Source organism: Panthera pardus, unplaced genomic scaffold, assembly GCF_024362965.1.
Source record: "Panthera pardus isolate Hobbes unplaced genomic scaffold, ASM2436296v1 HiC_scaffold_16, whole genome shotgun sequence".
NCBI lineage: Eukaryota > Metazoa > Chordata > Mammalia > Carnivora > Felidae > Panthera > Panthera pardus.
The window spans coordinates 104,044,194-104,070,023 of record NW_026526721.1 but is presented as its reverse complement, the minus strand read 5'-3'; the positions used below and the strand labels follow the sequence as shown (position 1 = coordinate 104,070,023).

At 41.8% G+C, this 25,830-nt stretch overlaps 2 protein-coding genes and 1 long non-coding RNA gene across 4 annotated transcripts in view; 1 reads left to right on the top strand and 2 right to left on the bottom strand.

The window, feature by feature from the left end:
• Nucleotides 1-1,617, bottom strand: part of LOC128777293 (uncharacterized) — a 30,367-nt gene extending 28,750 nt beyond the window's left edge. The window contains exon 1 of the long non-coding RNA XR_008422531.1: nt 894-1,617. This is a non-coding gene — a long non-coding RNA (uncharacterized LOC128777293). The remainder of the gene's footprint in view (nt 1-893) is intronic.
• Nucleotides 586-22,412, top strand: IL12A (interleukin 12A). 2 transcript variants are annotated; one of them, XM_019440463.2, is made up of 7 exons: nt 586-969; nt 1,612-1,766; nt 5,102-5,215; nt 5,556-5,597; nt 5,673-5,714; nt 5,818-5,961; nt 21,985-22,412. In XM_019440463.2, the coding sequence occupies exons 1-7, from the start codon at nt 954-956 to the stop codon at nt 22,036-22,038; spliced, it is 567 nt and encodes a 188-aa protein (XP_019296008.2). In that variant the 5' UTR covers nt 586-953; the 3' UTR covers nt 22,039-22,412. The 2 variants fall into 2 exon arrangements, with proteins under 2 accessions (XP_019296008.2, XP_019296007.2); XM_019440462.2 differs by lacking the exon at nt 21,985-22,412 and adding an exon at nt 7,714-7,929 and having other exon boundaries at nt 590-969.
• Nucleotides 15,225-25,830, bottom strand: part of LOC109262060 (uncharacterized) — a 45,086-nt gene continuing 34,480 nt past the window's right edge. The window contains exons 14-17 of the mRNA XM_053903672.1: nt 21,839-21,892; nt 21,257-21,337; nt 18,203-18,472; nt 15,225-16,667 (exon numbers count right to left, since the gene is read on the bottom strand). Coding sequence (XP_053759647.1) covers nt 16,648-16,667; nt 18,203-18,472; nt 21,257-21,337; nt 21,839-21,892 — 425 coding nt within the window. The 3' untranslated portion in view covers nt 15,225-16,647. The remainder of the gene's footprint in view (nt 16,668-18,202; nt 18,473-21,256; nt 21,338-21,838; nt 21,893-25,830) is intronic.

Genomic DNA, 25,830 nt, shown 5'->3' with positions numbered 1-25,830 from the left:
TCTATGACAGTAGTTATTGCATAGCCAGTCTTGTTTCATCCCTTTCCATATTTACAATAGTACCCCTGGGGTGCCTGGATGGCTCAGTCCTTAAGTGTCCGACTTCAGCTCAGGTCATGATCTTGCAGTGCATGAGTTCCAGCCCTGGTCGGGCTCTGTGCTGACCGTTCCCCGCCTGGAGCCTGAGTTGGATTCTGTGTCGCCCTTTCTCTCTCTGTGCCCCTCTGCCACTCGCAGTCTGTCTCTCGCCCTGTCTCAAAAAGAAACATTAAAAAAAAATTTAAGATAGTACCCATGAATAAAATACACTGAGTCAGATTTTAGTATAGGACCTGTTCAGCTGTGTCCCACGCCTAGCACAACGTCAACCTGACACGCTGTGGACCATCTGAATGAATAAATGTTGAGTGATGAATGATGAATGAATGATTTGCTCAAGCCCTTTCAGGACTAGGTGGGATGTCACGATCAGGGAACATCCTGGGTATAGATGGAAACTGAGTGGCACCAACAGGCGCTCGGTCGGGAGGGGGCGCTGCAGGGCGGCGGGACGAGAGCTGGAGGGTTGGGGGCGGGGGCGTCCGAGACCCGCAAGTGATCGGGCTTGCCCGGGGACCCTGCGCCACGACTCTGCATGAATTTCGCTTTCGCTTTGGGCCAGCCGGAGGCGGCGGGGCCGTCCCCTGAACGCCTGCGGCCGGGCACCCGTGGAGTTAATCCGAAAGCGCCGCAAACCCCGCGGGCCGAACTCCGCGTGTCACCGAGAAGCTGATGTAGAGAGAGACAGAGAGAGAAAGCAAGCAAGAGACCAGAGTCCCGGGAAAGTCCTGCCGCGCCTCGGGACAATTATAAAAATGTGATCCCCTGGGTCGGCTTCCCACCATCGCCCTCACCTGCTGCGTCCACCGTCCGGATCCAGCTCCAGCCCAGTGTCCGCCCAGTGCCCGCTCAGCATGTGCCCGCCGCGTGGTGAGTAACCAGCCCGACTGGAGACTCATCGCTGGGGTGGGGAGGGCGGCAGCCAGGGAAGAGGAGGCAGAAACTTGGGACCCGCTGTGAGGGAGACTGGCAGGCTGTCAGCAGCCTCGTGCAAAGGTGAAAAAAAAGCGTGACTGCGTGCTTACCATGCACTAAATAGGATATTGTCTCCTTATCTGCCCACTTCACAGATTTGAAACTGAGGCTCCATGCGCTGCGTTTCTCCCTCAGGGTCCCTCAGCTACAGTTAGAAAAGGGCAGATCCCAGCCAGCTTCAAAGTGAGGCTTTGTCACCCCACTGTTTCCAAACGCTAGGCTAGGAGTCTGGGCCAGTCACTTCACTGCCTGGCCTCAGTTTCCCTACTAGTGAAATAGAGGCCTTTTCTGTGTGAGCTATGAGTCCAACACCTTTGTCCGAGCTCAACAGGGGGCCTTCACAGGGAGTTGGCTTCTAGCCCCGGAATAGAGCACTACTTTCCAAGAACTTGATTCCTCTCTCAGGTGATGAAGGAAGATTGGAGACGGGGGAGGGAGGTGGATGCTGGTAAGATGTGGATAGGTGGAGATGGGTGGAAGGTAGAGGCAGGCCAAACCAAGCTGACCAGCTCAGCCTGCTCCTCGCTTGGTTTCCAGGCCTCCTCCTTGTAACCATCCTGGTCCTGTTAAACCACCTGGACCACCTCAGTTTGGCCAGGAACCTCCCCACACCCACACCAAGCCCAGGAATGTTCCAGTGCCTCAACCACTCCCAAACCCTGCTGCGAGCCATCAGCAACACGCTTCAGAAGGTGAGTTTTCCAGTGTTCTTGTTCCCACTTTGCAGCCTCTCTAGGGACGGGGGCTTCTCTGAACCTCTGGTCACCCGAAAGAACTGCAAAGAAATTGTGGACTTTAATCAGGAGCTGTCAAGAAGGGGAGAGGGAACTTTATAAAGGGCCCAACTATTAGCTAAAGAGTCTCAATGAAATTGTGTCTCCAGAGAAAGCAAGAGTGGTAATAAATTATAATGGCATTCATTTTGGCTGTGTCTACGCAGAGGAAAGTGGATATTTACAGTGTTCCCTGTAGCCTGCCAACAGAGATGGAATTGTGTCAAGCCCACACTGTTTCTCTGACACACTTATCAATCCAGGAAACCATTATTAGGTGCAGCCTCTGTGCTCTAGGGGCTACAAAGATGAATTAGGCTTGCCCCTCACACTGCTCGCCAGCTTCCAGTGTAGTGACCCAGTTTGTTGTCTGAGCAACATTTCAGGGGGCCTGTGACAGTGCACGTCCAGCCTTCAATTTTCTGGCTTTTTTAAAAAAAATTTTTTTTATGTTTATTTATTCTTGAGTGAGAGGGAGACAGAGTGTGAGTGAGGGAGGAGCAGAGAGAGAGAGGAAGACACAGAATCTGAAGCAGGCTTCAGGCTCGGAGCTGTCAGCCCAGAGCCCACAGCAGGGCTTGAACTCAGGAACGGAGAGATCATGACCTGATTCAATGTCGGACACTTAACCGACTGAGCCACCCAGGCGCCCCTGCCTTCATTTTCGAGGGAGAAACTTACCTAATATTATTGACAGCTTCATTCATTTCTTAGGTTTCATATTTTAATGCAAAAAAAATTATTTTCCTTTCAAAAGTGCTTCAATACCTACAGCTTTTGCTGAAGCAACCCAAGACTGATGTTTTAAAAGCGGTCCTTTTGCCTTCCTGTTCTCTAGTAAATCTTGCCTGAATTTCTTGTTGTTTTATGAATATCTTAAAACGAGGTCAATGCCACAAGGCCTTAAAGAATTCTTTTCCTCTTCTAATCTTTCACAATGTGCTGCCAGTTGCTCCTCACAGTTCAGTCGATCTTAATTAAAAAGGCAACTCAGCAGATGAAAACGGCAGAGAAAAGTGCTTTAATTCCTGAAGAAAGTTTCACTGTGGATAAAATTTAGAAGCTGCAATTTCAGTAGATGCTTTACGTGAAAAAGCTAACTCTTCTACTCCCCAGGACAGCGCCAAAGGTCAAAAGATTGCAGAACTCAATCTGATATTTTTTAATATCATTCCTTTGTCCAATTTGGTAGAACACACGAGCTGGCTACCGCAGAGGAAAGAGGTGGCAAGTGCATGCGATTCACAGCCCATGGATTTGTAGAGTTTGGCCTGTAGCTTTTGTATTTGGTTTTGATTTTGAGTTTGATGCCATTGAAAAAGTGGACCTTCCACATAAGAATCCAAATTTCCAGCTTCTCTTGAAAATCTCTGAAGAACTACAACAGAGGGCCTGTATTTCCAAATCTAATGCTTTACAGCCTGCTCGGGAGAGTGGCTGCCCACGTCCGTGTGAATACCTCCAGGAACAGTGTATAGTTGCCTGTTGCTGCTATAACAGATTACCACAGACTAAGTGGTAACACACATTAATTATCTTACGGCTCTGGAGTTCAGAAATCTGAAATGGGCTAAAATCCAGGTGTGAGCAGAGCTGTGTGTGTCCCTTTCCGGAGACTCCAGGAGAGAGTCCATTCCATTCTCTTGCCTTTTCCAGCTTCTAAAGGCAGCCCACATTCCTTGGTGTATGGCTTCCTTCTATCTTCAAAACCAGTAATGGCCAGTTGAGTTGTCCTCGTGCTCCATTACTCTGACGTTGACTCTCCTGCTTCCTTCCATTTATAACAACGCAGCAATTCCATTGGACTCACCCAGATAATCCAAGATAACCTCCCTATTTAAGGTCAGCTGATTAGCAACCTTCATTTCATCACCAACCTTAATTCCCCTTGACCGTGTAACATATTCTCAGGTTCCAGGGGTTGGGAAATGGATAGGGACCTGGGGGGATGGGGCAACATGTTCTGTATCTCAAGCCTTGATGATGGTTCATGCAGTTCCCTCTGCCTGAAATTCTCTCTCCTTTGCCTGTCAGTCTTCTGATCCACTTAATGCAGATGTCCCATCACTGGTGAAGCCTTCATACCCTTCTCAGCACTTCTCACCTGCTGACATGACTCCTAATCATTGGGCGCTTTGCTGTCTCTGCAGCTGAACTTGGGATCCTAAGGGGGCATAACATAACACAGTCCTCTTCTTTGTCATGTTCCTTAGTACAGTAAGTACGCCCTTATCCAAGGGGGATATGTTCCAAGAGCCCCCAGTGGATGTCTGAAACTGCAGACCATACCGAACCCTATACTATGTTTTTTCCTCTACACACATAACTGTGATAAGAGATTAACAATAATAGCTAATAGAACAATTACAATGTATTATAATAAGTTACGTGAATGTGTCTCTCTCTAAATCTCTTACTGTACTGTACCCACCCTTCTTATGATGAGGTGAGATGATAAAATGCCCATGTGATGAGATGAAGCGAAGTGAATGACGGGCACTGTGACACAGTGTTAGGCTACTATTAACCTTTTGACCGTGTATCGGAAGATCGTCTACTTCCGGACCATGGTTGCTGGCAGGCAGGTAACGGAAACCAAGGAAGCAAAGGCACTGATAAGAGGGAGGACTCTACTTGCACACGTGAGGCTTGATGAATGGAAAAAAGATGTCAATCTTCAATCAGATTTACTGACTTCTTAGATAAGTTTCATAGTTACATTCAACAGTGCTTTCCAACATGCTTGTAGGGTGACATCTGTGCGTTTGTGTGTGTGTATGTACCGCAAATTAAATCTCCACTTGTCTTTAGGGTTACATGTTCGTTATATCCCTCAAGTTGTGACCTCACCAGTTCCGCCTTTACAAGTTATACTTGAAAAGGATGTTCATAAAACACAGGTCCTTTGGCAAAAGGAAAAAACCAAAAACTGTTTTCACCAGAAGCAAGTGTCACAGCGTGGTGTGGATGCTGATTAGCACAGCCTGTTGAAATGATTTATAGTGTTTACATAATGGAAAAACACATCATCCAGAGAAACATGTCCTAAGCGAAGGGAGAGAGGAGGGAGGGAGGGAGAATGTAAATAACTGGTTTCCTTTTGTCTTAAGAAGATCCCAAATTTCCTGCAGGTCAAAGAGATGGATGGCAAGGACAGCCAGCTCTCACCTTGCTGGTACCGTGGGGTGCCAGCCTCATAGGAATCCAGGTGCCTTATTAATATTATAAACCGGGTTACTCTTTGTTTTTTACAGGCCAGACAAACTCTAGAATTTTACTCCTGCACTTCCGAAGAGATTGATCATGAAGATATCACAAAAGATAAAACCAGCACAGTGGAGGCCTGCTTACCACTGGAATTAACCATGGTATTGTTGATTTTCTTCTCAAAGTATGTAATACAGTGAAGAGCTGTGCATCAAACCTCATCTTCTTCTAAAAATGTGCATGTTTCAGGTCTCCATCATCGTGAGACTTTAACAGGTCCCACTTCAGAAGTTGGACTTGAAAAATATATATATAAAACAAATACGTTTTCTACAACAATGTGAATATATTTAACACTATTGAACTGTACACTTAAGAATAGTTAAGGTGGCAAATTTTATGTTCTATGTTTTTTACCACAATAAAAAGATATGTTTGAGAAGAAAAGTAAGGAAAATGTATATTGAGAATTAATATCTTTGATATTTTTTTTTTCTCTAGAATGAGAGTTGCCTGGCTTCCAGAGAGATCTCTCTGATAACTGTAAGTCAGAAAATCAAAGGTTTTAGCTCATATGATGAATTCATATCATTGATGTCTCATTATCTTTTCTTCTAGAATGGGAGTTGCCTGGCCTCCAGAAAGACCTCTTTTATGACGGTAAGATACAAAACTCTTTCCCTCCTCAAACGCAATGGTGGCGGGGAGGGAGACATTTTTAGCTCATCTCAATGGTTCCTTCCCGTTTTGTCATATCACTTAGACCCTGTGCCTTAGCAGTATCTATGAGGACTTGAAGATGTACCAGGTGGAGTTCAAGGCCATGAATGCAAAGCTGTTAATGGATCCTAAAAGGCAGATCTTTCTGGATCAAAACATGCTGACAGCTATTGATGAGCTGTTACAGGTAAGACCTTCATACTACCAGTAAGAGCACCTTCTTCATGCTGAAACAGCTAGTCACGGTCCCTGATGAAGTGTAAAATCTCCCCTTCTTGGATTGGGAGTGGCCTGAAATTGCCCTTCCATATACCATGCAGAGCCTCTTGACAAAGGCCAGTGGTGAGCAGGTCACCGTAAGAAAAGCAAACTCCCACTTGTTGATGATATGGTATATACCAGGCTCTTTGCAGATGTTTTCATATATTTTCTTATGTTGTCTCCACAACCACCACAGGGGGTATGTACAAAGGAGGAAACCAAAGCTTAGAGTTAGCCACTTGTCCACATGGCTTATAAGTGGCAGAGCCAGGATTTAAACCCCCATCAAAGGGATTCCACTACACTTATCCTGTCACTCAAAAGGCTCCAATGATGAGGGCACCTGGGTGACTTAGTCAATTGAGCGTTCCAACTTCAGCTCAGGTCATGATCTCATGGTTCTTGGGTTCGAGCCCCATATTGGGCTCTGTGTTGACAGCTCAGAGCCTGGAGCCTGCTTTGAATTCTGTGTCTCCCTCTCTCTCTGCCCCTTTCCTGCTCACACTCTGTCTCTCCCTCTCTCTCAAGAAATAAACATTAAAAAAAAATTTATTTTAAAAAGCTCCATGATGTGCATTGAGAGGCCAACATGCGTAACTGCATATAATTGTCAGAGAAAACAACTGAGGCTGATGCCTGGGTGTGACCCATTTTGAACTAAAATGTGCATTAAATAAAAAGAATGACCTATCCCCTAATATCCACAATGTTACTCAGAGACAAGAGCTTGCTTTGTAATTTTCTGAATCATCATAGCATGTGATGCTAATACAAAACATAGAAATATTCACCTAAGCAAAAGCCGTGTGACTATCTTGGTGACCAGGGCATGGGATAAAAAGAAGTATGATGTCAGAAATCATTGTCTGAAAAAGAATTTATTCTCCTTTCTTTCCTTCTTTGTGCCAAATTACTGTTGGAAAGGCAGTGAACTTCATGCAGGTATCAAAGAACGTTACCACCTAGAGAGTTGTAGATGATATTTCATTTTCAGGTCTCGGAGTCAGGTGATTTGGGCACTGGAATCCATTCTCCCGGGAATCAGCCAGCCATGCACAAACCATTCACAACTTGGGGGCTCAGTATTTTTCCTTGCAAAATGGGATGACTTTACCCACCCTGCCTTTCTCTTAGGCTTTTTGCAGGGAATAAGTGAAAGCATTGATCATTGTGCCAATATAAGATCTTGCATTGTGTTAGCAAATTAACAGGCTAAAACTGAGAGATCCATTGCCAGGTTTATTTATCTGTCGCAAATGAGTGCACCAAACAAGTCTGTTACTCATGGAGTTCCGATCAATAGCAATCCGTCACCTCTCTGTTCTAAAAAGGACTTAGCTTCTTAGTAGAACATATAAAAATTAATTAGATATTGCAGCAGATGTCATCTTAACAGAATTGTTCCCTTCTAAAATGTAACTCCCACTGATGATTTTCTAAATAGCTTTAAGGGTCTTTTCAGAGCTCACTGAAGATCCATGTGCTTGGATAATGAGTATTTCTTCTCTCAGGTTCTGCCTGGCCATCTGGATGGGAGTAGATTTGGGTCGGGTTTAGGAGATGTAATGAGTGAGTGGGTTGCAGGCTCTGAGACATGTATTGGCTTCACCCATTTTTACGGATGAACGTTTTAATTTTGGGATACTGTATATGTCATCCTTAATATTTATTCTCCTAGGCCCTGAATGTCAACAGTGTGACTGTGCCACAGAACTCCTCCCTGGAAGAACCGGATTTTTATAAAACTAAAATCAAGCTCTGCATACTTCTTCATGCTTTCAGAATTCGTGCAGTGACCATCAATAGAATGATGAACTATCTGAATTCTTCCTAAAAAGCTGAAGTCTCTCCCAACCTTAAAGCCACTTTTACAGAAATGTGAACCAAAAAAAAAAAAAAACCAAAAAAACATTATATATATATATATATATATATATATATATATATATATATATATATATATATTTCACAGGATGTGGGTTAAGAACCAGGGAGTGGGTGGCTTGACCTGGTCCTCCTTAAGCTAGTACAATAATTCTCATACTTGTTTACATTAGTTGCCACCCAAAATTTGAAAGATATGACTGTTATGTCCACGTGATGCCTTTGACCAAGTCTATTTCACATTTACTAGGGAGGGATAAGTTGTTTTTAAGTTTTCATGAGCAAATTGCTAAAGAGGGAAAATGTCCTTCCTTGAACATGTTTTTCTTTTCCCTTTAATAGAAAAGCAAGAATTTATAAGCTATTTCTGTACCTAAGTGTTTGTAGACACAAACACCCAAGCATAATTTATTTTAAAATACTTATTTATATAATTTTGTGTTCATGAAAGCATGTGAGCTAACTTATATTTATTTATGTTATATTTATTAAAATATTTATTATCCAATGGATTTGAGAAATACCTTATGTTCTAAAAATAAAATGATTGAATAAAGTAATTCTCATATTTTTCTAATGTAATTGGAATATTTTAAGTGTTAAAATACATGTTGTGGGAAAACTGAAAACTCCAATGAAATGTGAACAACATTCCCTTAGAAAGAATGCCACAATATTCTTACCCATGTCCTAGTTTCTCTAATCTCTTATTTTATTTTATTTTTCCTAAGTTTATTTATTTATTTCGAGAGAGAGAGAGAGAGAGAGGGACAGAGAATCCCAAGCAGGCTCTGCACTAACAGCGGGTCTCGATCCCATGAACTGTGAGATCATGACCTGAGCCAAAACCAAGAGTCAGCCACTTAACTGACTAAGCCACCCAGGCACCTCTTCCCCCAATTTCTTAAAGGGAGACTCATTAGACTAGATATGCTCTAATACTAAGGCCATCGAATGAGTTACGGTTTTTGAGAGTATATTTTGTTCAGCATCTACATCTGAAAGTAAAATACATAAAAATGTTTCTTCCCTGTTAACCATAACATGCTGTGCATTAGACAAATACATAATAATATCCTCCAACTGGGAAAAACATCATTAAGAGTCCTTCTAGTTAAATTATTCTAATTTTTGTGACACTTTGGGCCCTCAGGGGAAGCTGTTTCTAAATTACAATGAGAAAAATTCTCCATTTGCTTTAAATTATATAGAACTTCTGCCTGAACCACATGGATAATTGCCTCTCTTTGGCTTAAGAGATGTGCTCTTAATGATCCAAATATTAAATTCCATCTTTTTAATTCTCTAAACCATGTGAATTTTAAAAGATTCACCTGGCAGAATACCATGTAATTTTAGTACTCTGATAATTGTCTTCCTCCTTAATACAAAAAGGCCATAGGAAAGGAAAGATTTGGTGTGCCCCGCCCCCTTCCTCCCGTGACTCCTGTTCATCACATCCTAGCTGGTATCCCTGTGGACCAAGAGGGGATGTGTATTGGCCACCCCAGGTCCTCATTTGTGTGGCAAACTGACTCATTTGTTCAGACTCTCACCCCCCTTGATATACAATTAAATAGAAACCATCAGAAACTAGATCCCAATACATCTCCTCTTTTCTTTAGGGATTCCTCCACAAATTTGAATGACCTTCAAGGGATTCACAAACAGGAATTTCTTGCCTTTAAGTGTTGGGTTTGGGGTTTCAGCAGCTTTGATTACGGTTAGAAGAGCTCGAGGGCTTGATGGGGCTGGAGCCATAGACTTGCTGCCATCCCTCACTTGGAATGGCGACTTGTCTGTTGTCTGGCCGGTTGTCTGTGCCCAGAAACAAGGAGAGGCAAGCAGATCGTCCATCTGTGGACAGGATGAGTACAGAGGAATACAGGTGTTACTTTGGTTCTTTTTTAAAATTTTATTTATTTTAGAGAGAGAGCGTGAATGGAGGAGAGGGGCAGAGGGAGAGGGGAAGAAGGAAAAAAAAGTCTTAAGCCGTCTCCTAATGGAGCCCAACTCGGGGCTGTATCCCACGACCGTGGGATCATGACCTGAGCTGAAATCAAAAGTCAGACGCTCAACCAACTGAGCCCTACTTTGGTTCTAGAAATTACCATGACATATGCTTCAAAAACATGACTGGCCCTTGGGGCACCTGGGTAGCTCGGTCAGTTGAGCATCTGACTTCGGCTCAGGTCATGATCTCACATTTTGTGATTCGAGCCCCGTGTTGGGCTCTGTGCTGACAGCTTATAGCCTGAAGCCTGCTTCAAACTCTGTGTCTCCCTCCCTCTCTCTGTTCCTCCCCGACTTGTGCTCTTTCTCTCTCAAAAATAAATAAACAAACATTAAAAAAACAAAACAAGACTGACCCAAGAAACCCCTTTACAACTAATTCCTTTATTACATGGTTCGTTTTCCTCTTTTCTTTTAAGCCTGGGCCTACAATTTACAAGTTGTATAACATGACCAAGTTGTTTTAACCTCTCCTGTTTCCTCTTCTATGAAGTGAAGGTGATGGTAGGACCTACCTCAGAGGATCAAAGTGAAGGTTAAATGGAACAGCTCATGCAAAGCACTGGCACTGCACCTGACCATAAATATGAGCCATTTTTGAAAATTATTAGTCTTTGGGCTTGGTGACGGGGCCAAATCGATTAAACTCTCTTTTGCTACTGTTTTCTTATCTGTGAAAGTCAGAAAACCGTAGCCCCTATTTTAATGCTGTTGTGAGGATTAAATGGCACAGGACAGTGCTGGCGTCTAGTCAATGCTCACTGTTAATTTTTTCGAAGTGTGAAGGTTGTTTAAAGATTTCAGCGATGCCCTGTCCCCGCGCAGCATTATCACAGGCGTGTGCCAGGTGTCTGGGGCAAGTCCCTGCCTTCACACAACAAAGGATGGGGAGCAAAGTAACTTAATAAGACCGAGGTTCCTCTCTCAAAAATAAATAAACATTAAAAATTTTTTTAAAAAGGGGAGACTGGGTGGCTCAGTCGGTTAAGCATCCAACTTCAGCTCAGGTCATGATCTCACAGTTCATGGGTTTGAGCCCTGTGTCGGGCTCTGTGCTGACAGCTCAGAGCCTGGAGCCTGCTTCGGATTCTGTGTCTCCCTCTCTCTGTGCCCCTCCCTCCCCTCAAAAATAAACATTAAAAAAAAAAGAAAAAAAGTTTTTCTCGACTTAAGACCGAGGTTCCCCCACTAAAAATATTTCCCAGTCCTAGTCTGTTAGAGATTCATTTGATTAACAAATTATTTTTAAAAGAAAATAAAAAGTGAAAGTGTTTCTCACACCTGAGAATGACTTAATCAGAGAATGAACACGAAAAACAGCTGACAGTTGTCCCACTGAGGGCCCAGAGCTTTAGGAAAAGGGAACAGTAGACGTCCAAGGGTTGTCTTGGACAGCTCAAGTGATGCAAAAGGACCTTAGATACCCTAATGAGGAAAGAAAACATAGGGACAGAAAGGAAAGAAAGAACAGCTTTGTCTGGGGCCCAGCACTGACAGAAACGGTGAGTCCTCTGCCATAACACCCTGAACAAACCATTCAGGTGCTGTCCTTGTTTGAAGACTAAACATACGGTTCTAGCTAGCATAATGTGGCTTCCTAGTTTAAGACAAAATACGTTACAATATTGCCACAGACTGAATGTTTGTGTCCCCTTAAAAATCCTATGTTGAAGCCCTGCTCTCCAGTGCGATGATATTTAGAGATGAGGCATTAGGAGGTGAATTAGGTCAGGAGCATGGAGCCCTGATGATGGGATTAGTGCCTTTGTAAGAAGAGACTGGAAGAGGGGCGCCTGGGTGGCTCAGTTGGTTAAGCATCTGGCTCTTGCTTTTGGCAGAGGTAATGGTCTCGTAGTTAGTGGGATCAAGCCTCGTGTGAGGCTCTGTGCTGACAGCAGGGAGCTTTCTTGGGAGTCTCTCCCTCTCCCCACCCCTTTCCCCACTTGCATGCACATGTGCTCTCTCTCTCTCTCTCTCAAAATCAATCAATAAAAAAAATAATAAAAAATTTTAATTAAAGAAAAAAGAGACTGGGAGAGACCCTCTGACCCCCACATGAGGACACAGTGACGCGTGGCTGTGTACAAAGCAGGATAAGAGCCCTCACCAGATACCAAATCTGCCGGCATCCTGATCTCAAACTTCCCAGCCTCCAGAACTGTGAGAAATGAATGTCTGCTGTTGAAGCCACCCAGTCTGTGGTATTTTGGTGTAACAGTCTGAGCTGACCGAGAAATCTATTTTATTTTATTTATTTATTTTTTTAAATTTTTTTTAACATTTATTTATTTTTGAGACAGAGAGAGACAGAGCATGAATGGGGGAGGGGCAGAGAGAGAGGGAGACACAGAATCGGAAGCAGGCTCCAGGCTCTGAGCCATCAGCCCAGAGCCCGACGCGGGGCTTGAACTCACGGACTGCGAGATCGTGACCTGAGCTGAAGTCGGACACTTAACCAACTGAGCCACCCAGGCGCCCCGAGAAATCTATTTTAAATAAAAAAAAAACCCAACCACATTTTCAAAAATTGATTTGTATCCATTTTTTTGGTTGAAATGTATTTGGTGAGAACAAGTCAAAAACTTTAGTTGTATTTATGTTATCTTTCAATATGGTATTAAAAATACAAATGTGGAGAAGCATATGGTTGGTTCAGTCAGTAGAGCATGCAACTCTTGATCTCAGGGTCGTAAGTTCAAGCCCCATTTTGGGCACAGAGCTTACTTAAATATATGAATATGAATTAGGACATCAGTATAACATCAGAGCCAATATATTCATGTAACCTTTTTAAGAAGCAATATTAATGCTTTCTGGGTGCTAACTAAATGCCAGGTGTGTTTCTAAGTGTTTACCACAAAATGTATAAAATTCCCCCAATAATCCTACAAGGAGAAACTACTATCTGCCCCCCAACCCTTTTTTTTTTAAGTTTATTTATTTATTTTGAGAGAGGGAGTGCAAGCGGGGAAGGGGCAGAGAGAGAGAGAGAGAGGAAAAGAGAGAGAATCCCTAGCAGGCTTCGTGCTGCCTGCACAGACCCCAACTCAAGGCTCGAACTCACAAACCATGAGATCATGACCCAAGCTGAAGTCAGACACTTAACTGACGGAGACACCCAGGCATCCCTACCTTCCCCTTTTTATCTTTTTTATTTTTTAAATTTTTTTAACGTTTATTTATTTTTGAGACAGAGAGAGACAGAGCATGAATGGGGGAGGGTCAGAGAGAGAGGGAGACACAGAATCTGAAACAGGCTCCAGGCTCTGAGCTGTCAGCACAGAGCCCGATGCGGGGCTCGAACTCACGGACTGCGATATCATGACCTGAGCCAAAGTCGGACACTTAACCGACTGGGCCATCCAGGCACCCCCTACCTTCCCCTTTTTATAGACGAGGAAACTAAGGTAAGAAACCATATAATCCCGCATGATGAGTAAGTGGCAGGCATTGTGATTTAACTCCAGGAGGCCTGGTTCCAGCCTGTGCAACCATTGTACCCTTTGCCTTTGGTTATATTAAGGGCCTAGTGAGTCAAGGGACATCGTTGTCATAACCATACAAACATCACCAGGGTTATTTATATATCTTCGCTTCCACTCACCATACCATGCGAACCTCAAGTATGGAAAATGTCATGTTACTCATGTCTATGTGTTCTCAGGCCCAGGCACTTAAAAGTGGTAGAAAGCGAGAGAATGGCCAATCTTCATGGGCTCCCATATGTTTCTCATTTCTTTTTCTAATCTAGGAATAAAGAGAAAGTCTTCTGTCTTTAAAAATCATAGCATTCCCAATTACCAAAAAAATTTTTTTCTCTTTTAATTATAAAATGCATATGTTTGCTTGGTTCAAAACAATTGTACATGCTTAGACTGGGGAAAAATCCAAAATTCATAAGCCTGTTGATTTATGCAATTCACGTATCTATGGTTTGGCATGATGTGGTCACTATCCATTAGAAGCCATATGCCAACACTTAACACTGGTGAACCAAAGAGTGGTCTACTTCCCCTTGCACGTGACTTCCACACAAACCCCTCAATGGTAGTTCGGAGAGGCCCAGGCAATCATCTCATCGGCTGGTTCTCACACTGCCCCTGACAGGAGTGGGCCACAGGTCCAGCCAGGCTCCTCAACACCCCCTCCAAATCCCTTGGTAAACCCCTCCTGGAGAAACTCCACTTCTGAATGCTTTATCAATGCAGGTTACAGATAAGATCTCACAAATGACCTCTATAGATCAGGGAAAGTTAAAAACTCACCAAACTAGTCCAAGTCCTGCCTGCAGTTGAGTTTTTATTAAGTAACAAAACCATCTCTTAGACTTCCCAACTTGCTTGAACATAAAACAGTCCTATAAATGCACAGAGCATACCCTAATCTAAAAATGAACGCAAGCTAGAGGTTCCAACAGACAGCAAGAATGGACGGCCACAGGATAAAGATGTCTGACTAACTCCAGGCTGTCTTGTCTAACCAGGAATCTACATCACGACTGGAACAGACTGGATCTAAATCCTCCAGCAGGCTTCAGGGCAGAGCTGGAGGTCCCCAGGACCTGAGGAAAAACCTCAGAACTCCATGCTCAGAAATAAACCCCAGGGCCTCTGTGTTAATATCAGCAGCTTACAGAGCCCTTGTCGTAAACACTCAAACCTCGGGATGTGGGCTGGAAAAGACACAATCCCGGCAGTAAATCCCTGGTCACCCAGTTGGGATCACACCCCCCAGCAAGCAGTACGCTGCTTTACCCCAAGAAGGACTTCCAGTAACAGGCAAAGGGCTGGGCCAACGGCCTCACTGAGGACACCTTATCAGCAAATATGATGTCCTCTTCAGGAAATGGAGTGAAAATGTGTTTCCACATGACAATGCAGGGGAGGAAAATCTGCCCCTAAAGCAATTCAATAACATTAAAAAATGAGCCTCAAATGTGTAGGAAAACCCCTCTAGAGAGATGCACACGTGAAGAACTAAGAGGAACCCACCTAGTTTTAAATAAAAATGCACCTTCCAGTAACAAGATGTGGAGGGATGTAGTCATACACTCAGTCATTCCTGGAGTGAGGACAGTTAAGGGAACAAGGGGATGGGCAGGTTCTTCCAAATTTCTGCCAACTCCTGGGTGAACCAGCCTGCCCTGCTCTACACTTAGCCCCCGTCCATGACGTGGAGAGCTGGGAACAAAACCAACTAATGCCCAAATGGCCAAGGTAACAGAAATCAAGAAATAAGATGCTTTAAAAAAATAATTGATAAGTAAATAAAAATACAAAGGACACGTATTAGTACTGTACAAATGCAGATTTATTTTTCTTCCTTTCATTCATACTATGAAAAATTGTTAGGAAACCGGCTTACATACAAAGCACCTCTGGAATTATGCGTTTCTTCGGAAAACTTATAAAAAATAATGAACATTTAAAAATTCAAGTCCTTTAAGTATTTTACATTCCTGAATGTTAAAACTCCATGTGTTTCCTAGTGTATAGTACAATTAAAAAAAAAAAACTCATAAAGTGACACTGACTTGAATTCCACAGGATCCCTGACAATTAAAAATATGTTCATCCCTATAAAGTGAATTTGTTCTTCACAGGCAAAACAATAGTTAAAGTGTATTTCTCTGATTAATTCATTGAGATTTATTTTATTCTCCAGCTAATTCCTACAGAAGACCAATGGTAATTTATAGTTAGTTGAAATAAGTTAACAAAACATATCCGAAATGTTAATCGCCACATGCATGATTCTAGGAGAGTGACAATATCTATACATACCCAAAAAACCATTTCACCAATTAACAAGAGCCAATGTGGCTCATTATTCCCTGGGGCAAGTCTTCTTCAAGAAGACATGACATTTTTCCCTTGGTCCTGCTCTGGCTATTTCTGAGTAGCATCTCTCCCCCCACCAGAAAGTAAACGATTCCAGGCTGAGAGTCAAGAAATGTAGTGCTTAGCCTTGTGATTTTGGAAGGTTAATGAAATTTGAAGGGACTCTCTGACCATCCATCCAGTTGAACTTCCCCACTGAGATGAGATCACCTCTGAGCGTGCACCTCAACACGGGATGGGGACTGGATTATATTCCTTTCTCATCACTCAAGGACAAGGTAACATGATTGGTTTAACGGTTTAACAGACCACTAGCCAGACAGGCTGGTAATGTGATCTATGGAAATCATCCCACATAAAAAGATATATTGTACCCAGGGGCATGTATGCCTGAGTGGGGGCTAAAAGAACAGGAAGGTATCTCTCATTATTAATGTCAGTATGAGAAAAGCTCAACTACATTGGTGCAAGTTTAAGCACACTACCACTGAGTTGCTAAAAAGGTTTCAAATACTTGATATGAATTTCATAGTTCACAGACTCCAAAAGGAAAATTACCACATTTCTCACCTGACTGAGTCATTTTAAGCACCTTTGTTAAGGACAGATGTTGGGTGGGGAAGCAGGGCAGGATGGTGTGAGTAGGAGGTGCAAAAAATTTTTTTAAACCTAGAGGTTTTTTAAGTTTTCCAAATATTTTACATTTTCTCTACCCCTGAATAATGCGAGCTGCAGAATGGCCCCCAGTGAAAGGAGCTGCCTCCACAGACTGTGAAGTTCAAGATCTCATCAAGTCCATACCCAATTACCATTTGAAGTTGGTCTTTACAGGTAAAAGTTCCTGAGGCTTCCTTTTTCAGTCCATCTTCCAAACTTCACCTTTCCTGTAAGAAACCTAACAAAAGAGAGAATACAAACAAATTCAGGGATTCACTGTTAGGGGAAGACAGAGGCATGCTTTTAGAGAAAAATCACCCATCCATTTCAAAAAGGAACTTCTCCAAGTGGCTGGGTTTTCCTGAGCTGAAGATAAGCCACTGTAATTTAAAGACTAGTTGCAAGATGCTAAAACATCCTGATAAAAATACAAAATTCCACCAATTTCTGGCCACAAACGGCACAAAATATTGGTAAATTTTGCTTTTTTTGCGTGTTTTTTTTTTTAATTCACAGAAGAATTTTGTTTTTCTATTTAATGAGGGAATTGGACTAATAAGCTAGCTTTCATGATTTTTTTCAAGGCTAAAAAAAAAATCTCACAAACCCCTTTATGGTTCTAATATATCAACAAGTCAAGTGTCTAGTGAGATCAGGAGCAGACACAAACAGAAAACAAAATAACCCATTATATAGAGTTTCTGAGAGACATTTTTTTCAAGGTTGTTTTGATGGAAGAGGCTGTGATTATTTGGTTATCACAGCACAGAGGCCATTGTTGTCAATAGGCAGAAGCGTCTATATGCAAATAAGCAGATTTCCACATGTGAGCCTTAGTAATTTACAAAATTTCAACATTTCCAGGAATATGAATGAAAAATTTGGCACTAAAACCAGATATTCTATTTACTTGAGGCTTCTGCACCCAAAATCTACAGGGGAGATAAGCCCACAAGATCTCAAAAGCATTCTGAGTGATCACAGAGTGATTTTACTTTTCATACAAACTTGTGGGGCATATACACATTTTTACATTCTTTTTGGAATAAAAAGTCCAACTAGAATTCCAAATAAAAACCTCTCTCTGACTTACTGAGTCTTTTGAGAAGTAACACTACATTTGTTAACTATGGTAAGAATGTATAATAAAGTTTAGAGTTGGTTTCACTGATGTGCTAGATCAAACCATACACACAAAAAAAGACGAGCTTACACACAAAGGAAGGAACTTGCAGTTTTCTGGATTGAGACTAGAAACTTGAGCCCTCCTCTGGGCTCCACTTTTGCCACTTGAGGTTCACTGGTGCCACCCAGTGGCCTCCCCCGGCACTGCTTCAGTGCCACGGGAGGACTAGAAAGCTGAATGTCTCAAGTACCATAATGACATTTTTAACTACCCCTTAGAGAGCCTTACTACCTGCCTGGAGCTTTCCACGCATTATCTTTTATCATTCTCACAATAAACTTAGGACACAGGGGTTTTTGCATCCATCTGCCAAAGCGGAACAGAGAGGCTTAAAGTTAGGTTGAGCATTTGCTCCATCACAAAGCCAGCCAGCACTTGAGATGGGATCTCAACCGTTCCTCTGATCCCACACACAAACCATTCACCTTTACTTAGATTGTGGCAGCCCACGTGCTTACCCTACATTAACATAATTCTCTGAATCCAAGCTCACAAGTAAGCAAGCAACACATTCTATCATAGAAACTGGCTCTTTGAAAGACAGAGCTTGATTCGAAGTAGAACGACTAAGAGAATTTCTTGCTCACCTTTCAGCACATCTTGGACTTCAACGGAGATGCTTTTCAAGCAGTTATATAAATTCTGGGCTGTGGCATTACTCTGCTCCTTTTCTTGCCACTTCTTCAGCACCCTAAAGTTATAGATCGTAACATCTTCTTTCTTCTCCTGGATATCTTCAATATCGCTCCTCTCCAACTCCAGGTTGGCAATGGCCATTTTCATCCACTCCTTCCCCAACTTCGCAGCAAGGATAATCAGCTGTGTGTCTGTTAGCAGGTTTCTGGTCTTCGCTCCGTCTAAAAGCAGACAAGGAAGTCTGCAGTTGCTCTCAACACATCATTTATAGCAATTTATAATGAAAATGCATTCTCCTTATATCTGTGATTTGTAACTTCAAAATATATTTAAGTGTCAAAAACTCTCTCCTTTCCAAACTATTATATGGACTAAAGGGAACTATTTCATATAATAACATTAAACCAGGGTAGAACGTTCACAATATTAATTCAGTAATTCAGGGAATGAAGCTGTTTTACAAAGCAGCACAGATTGGGTTGGAATAAAAAGATCGGACACCAAAAATAATTTATATGGCTCAAAAAGAAAAATACATAGCTGTGCCCTCGCCCAGCTCGTGCCTTTACCTGAATGTTAGTGCCACATATAAACGCTATCTTAGTGGTCACTAAAGACACAGCAAGACATCTGAATCCCAATTTCTATTACGCCATCTCCTGGCATTACGGAAAAAAGCACAACTTACGGAAAAGTCATGAGATGGTCTGTAATGTCTATTAATCTCTATGAAACAGCATCATAATCTTGGAGGGACATGTGTTTGCCAACGTAAACTACTGGCCCCATGAAAAATATTAGCCCTATCACTGATCTAGATTTGCTACTTTTATGTTTTGTAGTTAGTTGCACAATAGTGTTGCAAAGCTCACTGGTTGCCTAGATTCCGTCAAGGATCATAAAGGCATTACAAAATATTGGAGGCAAAATTAGAAGGGAGTGACAGGCAGAATACTTTCTGCCCCTTCTTCAGGACCACAGAACTCTACAGCCAACAATTTACTAATAGGAATCTAATCTCTGTACTAACCCTTCCCCACTTCACAGATCCCTTCCAGATTGAAGAAAAGGTCTAAACAATGGCCCACGCTGTCTAGTGGTTTCTTGAGATGCGGTACCCTGCTCCCACCTCTCAACAGCGGCAGCAATGAAAGCTGCACAGGCAGCCTATGAAAACTGCCAGTTGTCAGGACCATCATAAAACTTATTGCTTCCGATCCCGAACCTAAATTCTGACAAGACCGCAAGGTGATTCTATTAAGACTGAGTACTGGCCATATTTAAAAAGCATCACACTGATACACTGAGTCTAAAACTACCAGGACAGTGACTCAGTATTTCAAAGAATGTTGTGAAAATACCTTAACAGAAGTAAATCTTTATTAACTTATTTTTTTTTTATTTAAAAAAATTTTTTTTAACGTTTATTTATTTTTGAGACAGAGAGAGACAGAGCATGAACGGGGGAGGGTCAGAGAGAGAAGAAGAATCTGAAACAGGCTCCAGGCTCTGAGCTGTCAGCATAGAGCCTGACGCGGGGCTCAAACTCAGGGACCGCGAGATCATGACCTGAGCCAAAGTCGGACGCTTAACTGAATGAGCCACCAAGGCACCCCTTTATTAACTTATTTAGATACCACACTGTCAACTCCAAAAAGGTTGGAAATCCTTAATCTTTCTAGGTAGCATTTAATAATTTTATTTCTATTTCTAGCTGCTTGCTATCGGAGCTCATTTTAAATAGCCAAAAGTAACTGCATGTAACAAGAGAAACTTTTCCTATATATCAATTTAATATAAAAGTGTGTCCCCGTTATAAGATGAATACGGTCTGAGGATCTAATGTACCGCATGGTGACTAGAGTTAATAATACTATGTTGTATACTCGGAATTTGCTGAGAGTAGATCTTATGTACCATCACCACCAAAAAAAAAAAAAAAAAAAAAAAAAGTGAGGGGATGGATGTGTTACTTGACTTTATTGGTAAATATTTTACAATGTGTAAGTAGATCAAGTCATCACATTATATAAACAATTTTATTTGTCAATTATATTTCAATAAAACTAGAAAAAATTATATTCCAGTTACGTTTTAAAAGTAATTCTAGAACCTCATTTATTTTGCTGTTTACTTAGCAAAAACAATATGCGTTTCTGTAGTGATATACAGTAAAGGCATCCACATGTCGTCCTCACAGTCTCCTGCTCTAGAAAGTAGAGAGAATCTTACATCACTTTATAGAGGGCTTATCTGCTTTCAGAGATTCATATCTTACAATAATAGTAAAAGAAAAGGTATTCTGAAGAAACAGCTAATTTAGGGAGTTATATGAGGCCCTTGAAGCCTTGAGACCTTGAGTCTCATATAATTTGAGTCTGTTTTTAAACTTAGGTTTGTAAATTCTGCCTGGGCTTGAATTTTGAGCTACATACTCCATCTTCTGGTGCCTTGGAGTACTGTTGTTAAACATTTTCAGTATCTATTGTATTTTCACAATGATCAAGCCTTGGTCTATGCCATTTATTTGGAAGAAATTGAGACTCGCCTCCAATAATTGAGCTGGAGGCTCTTTTCCCCAGATGTAGCTAGTGACCATGACACCAATGAAGGCATACACGGACATTCACAATTTTATTCATTCAATCAGCATCCATGATCTTCTACATAGAAGGCTCCATGGTCACTGCTACAGAAAATGTAAAGATGGACAGTTCGTGGCCCCATCCTTATAGACTGGAAGGGAGCTCCCCCTGGTGCCCCCTTCTATTTAGAGTGAGTGAAGGGGTGGAGTGGGGACTCAAGCTGGAAACAGGGTGGGGCAGACCCAGGAGGACCCTTATCCGGGCCCGAGGAGGAGTTGGGACACAGAGGGAAGATATCTGGGAGGGCAGGCTCAACTCATGTGGCTCCAGAAGACTGGCCCAACAGCACGGGCTTGGATAAATATTAACGGGGGGAAGCAGGGAAAATAATTTACAGCCACTGATGACATTTTTACAAACCTGAAGTATCAACCTGCTTCATTCTTTTGTCATAGACTTCCTCATCAGATAAGCTGCTATTCATTTTTCGCCGCCTGTTACCTTAAAAAAAAAAATCAACAAATTTGCTTTCCTTATATTATTTTCTACCCACCCTTAATCTGGATTTTTTAAAAAATCATCATCCAGGTACGAACAAATTGAGAATGAATTCAAAGTTTGTTCAGATGATTAAGAGAATTACAGAACACTTAGATCTTTTTTTAAAAATTTTTTTTATAGTTTATTTTTGAGAGAGAGAAAGCAGGGGAAGGGCAGAGAGAGAGGGAGAGAAAGAGAGAATCCCAAGCAGGCTCCAAACCGTCAGTGAAGAACCCGATGCGGGGCTCGAACTCACGAACCAAACTGTGAGATCATGACCAGAGCCAAGATTAAGAGTCGGACGCTTAACTGACTGAGCCCCCAGGTGCCCCAGCAGATAATGAAGCCACATTTGCACAATAAAATAAAAATTCTAGTAGGTAGAAGGAATAAAGGAATAGATTAAAACTCGTTTAATGTCCAGTACTTACTGGACATTACTGGTAAGTAAGTAGTACTTACCACTTGTGCTGCTTTTCGAAATGTTCTGATTCTGATCATGCTGAACCCAGTCACCTGTTAAAGTACAATATGCATCAACTGGAAATAGTACAAAATTAGACTTAAGTCAATTTTTTGAGATAAATAACGAGTACTCTTTTCAACAGGTCCTACAGGGCAAATGTTTCCTACCCTCCAGTTATCCACTGCAACTGTCCTGATTTTTGCCAAACCCATATGCCAAGTGAAATGTTACTTACTCAGTATTTCTTTACATCTCTAACCACTGTAAACAGACCACTAGTATCACTTGTGGTATGGATAAGGAAGACACAAAGATAAATATTTCTTATTTTAAATGTATTTATATGTACTCCACCGAAAACAATCTCATATATTATCATTCTGCACTTTGGGAACACCATACGTGGGGAGTTCCTTCTGAACATATCATTGTGACTTTATGCCACCTTCCCTGTTTGAAATGCAATCCCTGCTCCATGAAGAGTCTATGCCTCATGCAGGCCTTCTTTGGGTCCCTTTAGTGAAGATGCCTTAATAGTGACAAGCAATCTCAATTAACCATTAGTTTAGCCATTCCTCCCCCCCAAATACAGTGGAGACCAGAAACATCTTACAACAAGAGTATCTTCTAAAGTTTTTTAAAAGATGTTTATTTTTGACAGAAAGAGAGAGAGCACGAGTAGGGGAGGGGCAGAGAGAGAGAGAGACACACACACAGAATGTGAAACAGGCTCCAGGCTCTGAGCTGTCAGCGCAGAGCCTGATGCAGGGCTTGAACCCACAAACCGTGAGATCATGACCTAAGCCAAGGTCAGATGTTCAGCCAAGTCACCCAGACACCCCATAATGCAGAGCACTATTAAATATGTTTTTAAAAACCAACATGAGAAGTCTTATAAAGTGGTCTTTAAAACTACCAAGAGGGGCGCCTGGGTGGCTCAGTCGGTTAAGCGTCTGACTTCAGCTCAGGTCACAATCTCGCGGTCCGTGAGTTCGAGCCCTGCGTCGGGCTCTGGGCTGACGGCTCAGAGCTTGGAGCCTGCTTCCGATTCTGTGTCTCCCTCTCTCTCTGCCCCTCCCCCGTTCATGCTCTGTCTCTCTCTGTCTCAAAAATAAATAAACATTAAAAAAAAAAAATTAAAAAAAAAAACTACCAAGAGATCTATTCTTAGTCCAGAGAATATGGTATTCAGATTGCTACATGTTAAATACCTCTCTTACAGTGGCATTAGCGGTGACTAAAAAGTAACATTTTTAGGTTCATTTATCTGAACAAATAACGAATACCAAGAAAAACAACACAATCCCCCCCCACACACACAGTCCCAACTAAGACTATTTACAGGTAAATAGTTTTTGCTCAGATAAGAGGGCCTGTTTCAACTACTAACTTAAGAGTATAATATTGAGGAGGGAGTTAAGATGGCAAACAAGTAGGGGGACCAGGATTTTCCTCATCCCTCAAACACAGCTGTACGGAGGTTAGATCACTTGGAACACCCAGGAAATCAGTCTGCAGAGTAACAGAAGGATCTCCACAGCAGAGGGAGACAGTTTGGCAGGATCAAGGGCTACCTCAACAAACAAATCAAAGCACACGTGTTTGAAGGTTCAAACACTCCACCACCTCAAGCAAGGAGGAGCTCTGCAGAGGACTGACCAGCGAGATAGAGCAGCCAAATACACAATAACAGAGTGTGCTCAACCCACTCCACAAACACTTCCTGAAGTGCCAGGACCTGGGCAGTGTTTGACCCCTTTTTAATATAGTAGTACTCACAAGTGCAGGACACATAACAAGCTTTAAAACACGCAAAAGACAGAAACTTAGCCAAAATGACAAAATGGAGGAATTCTCTCCAAAAGAAAGGTCAAGAAGAAATCACAGAGGATTGCTCAAAACAGATATAAACAATATGCCTGAACAAGAATTTAGAATAACAGTCATAAGACTAATAGCTTGGCTTAAAAAAAGCATAGAGGACACCAGGGAAACTCTTGCTGCAGAGATCAAAGACTAACTAGTTAGGATGAATTTAAAAATGCTGTACCTGAGATGCAAAATAAACTAGATACAGTGACAGTGAGGATGGAAGAAGCAGAGGAGAGAATATGTGAAATAAAAGATAAAATCATGGAGGGGCACCTGGGTGGCTCAGTCGGTTGAGCGTCTGACTTCAGCTCAGGTCACGATCTCACGGCCCGTGAGTTCGAGCCCCGCGTCGGGCTCTGGGATGATGGCTCAGAACCTGGAGCCTGCTTCTGATTCTGTGTCTCCCTCTCTCTCTGCCCCTCCCCCGTTCATGCTCTGTCTCTCTCTGTCCCAAAAATAAATAAACGTTAAAAAAAAAAAAAAATTTAAAAAAAAAAAGATAAAATCATAGAAAATAATGAAGCTGAAAAAAAGAGGGAGAGGAAATTACTAGATCACGAAGGGAGAATTAGAGAACTAAGTAATTCCATAAAACAAAACGATATCCGGACCACAGGAGTCCCAGAAGAAGAAGAGTGAGAGAAAGGGGCAAAAGGTTTATTTGAACAAATTAAAGCTGAGAATTTCCCTAATCTGGGGAAGGAAACAGGCATCTACGTCCAAGAGGTAGAGCGAACTCCCTTCAACGTCAACAAAAACAGGTCAACACCATGACATATCATAGTGAAACTGGAAAAATACAAAGACAGAGAATTCTGAAAGCAGCTAGGGACAAAAAAGGGTAGACATATAACAGTAGTAGCAGACCTGTCCACTGAAACTTGGCAGGCCAGAAGGGAGTGACAGGAAATATTCAATGTGCTGAATAGGAAAAATATGCAGGCAAGAATCCTTTATCCAGTAAGGCTGTCATTCAGAATAGAAGGGGAGATAAAGACTTTCCCAGACAAACAGAAACTAAAGGAGTTCATGACCGATAAACCAGCCCTGCAAGAGATCCTAAGGACTCTGTGAGTGGGAAGCAGCAGCAGAGATTACAAAGGACCACAGAACATCACAACAAACATGAAATCCACAGATAACACAATGGCGCTAAATTCGTATCTTTCAATAATCACTCTGAATGTAAATGGACTAAATGCCCCAATCAAAAGACAAATGGTATCATAATGGATAAAAATAAAAATAAATAAATAAATAAATAAACAAACACCAAGATCCATCTATATGCTGCCTAAAAGAGATACCTGCAGATTGAAAGTGAGGGGATGGAGAACAATCTATCATGCTAATGGACATCAAAAGAAAGCTGGAGTATCCATACTTATATTAGACAAACTAGATTTTAAAACAAAGATTGTAACAAGAAATAAAGGGCACTATATCATAACTAAGGGGTCTATCCATCAAGAAGAACTAACAGTTGTAAATATTTATGTCCCCAATGTGAAAGCACCCAAATATATAAATCAATTAATCACAAACATAAACAAACTCATTGATAACAATACCATGATCGTAGGAGACTTCAACACTCCACTTATAGCAAAGGACAGATCATCTAAACAGAAAATCAACAAGCAAACAACAGCTCTGAATGACACACTGGATGAGAGGGACTTAACATAGATATTCAGAACATTTCATCCGAAAGCAGCAGAATACACATTCTTCTTGAGTGTACATGGAACATTCTCCAAAACAGATCACATACTGGGTCACAAAACAGCCCTCAACAGGTACAAAAAGGTTGATTTCACACCATGCATATTTTCAGATCACAATGCTATGAAACTTAAAATCAACCACAAGAAAAAATTTGGAAAGCCCCCAAATACATGGAGGTTAAAGAACATCCTACTAAAGAATGAATGGTTAACCAGGAAATTAAAGAAGAAATTTAAAAAATACATGGAAGCAAGTAAAAATGAAAACATGACAGTCCAAGCCCTTTGGGATGACTCAAAGGCAGTCCTAAGAAGAAAATACATTTCAACTCAGGCCTATTTCAAGAAGCAAGAAAGGTCCCAAATACACAACCTAGCCTTACACCTAA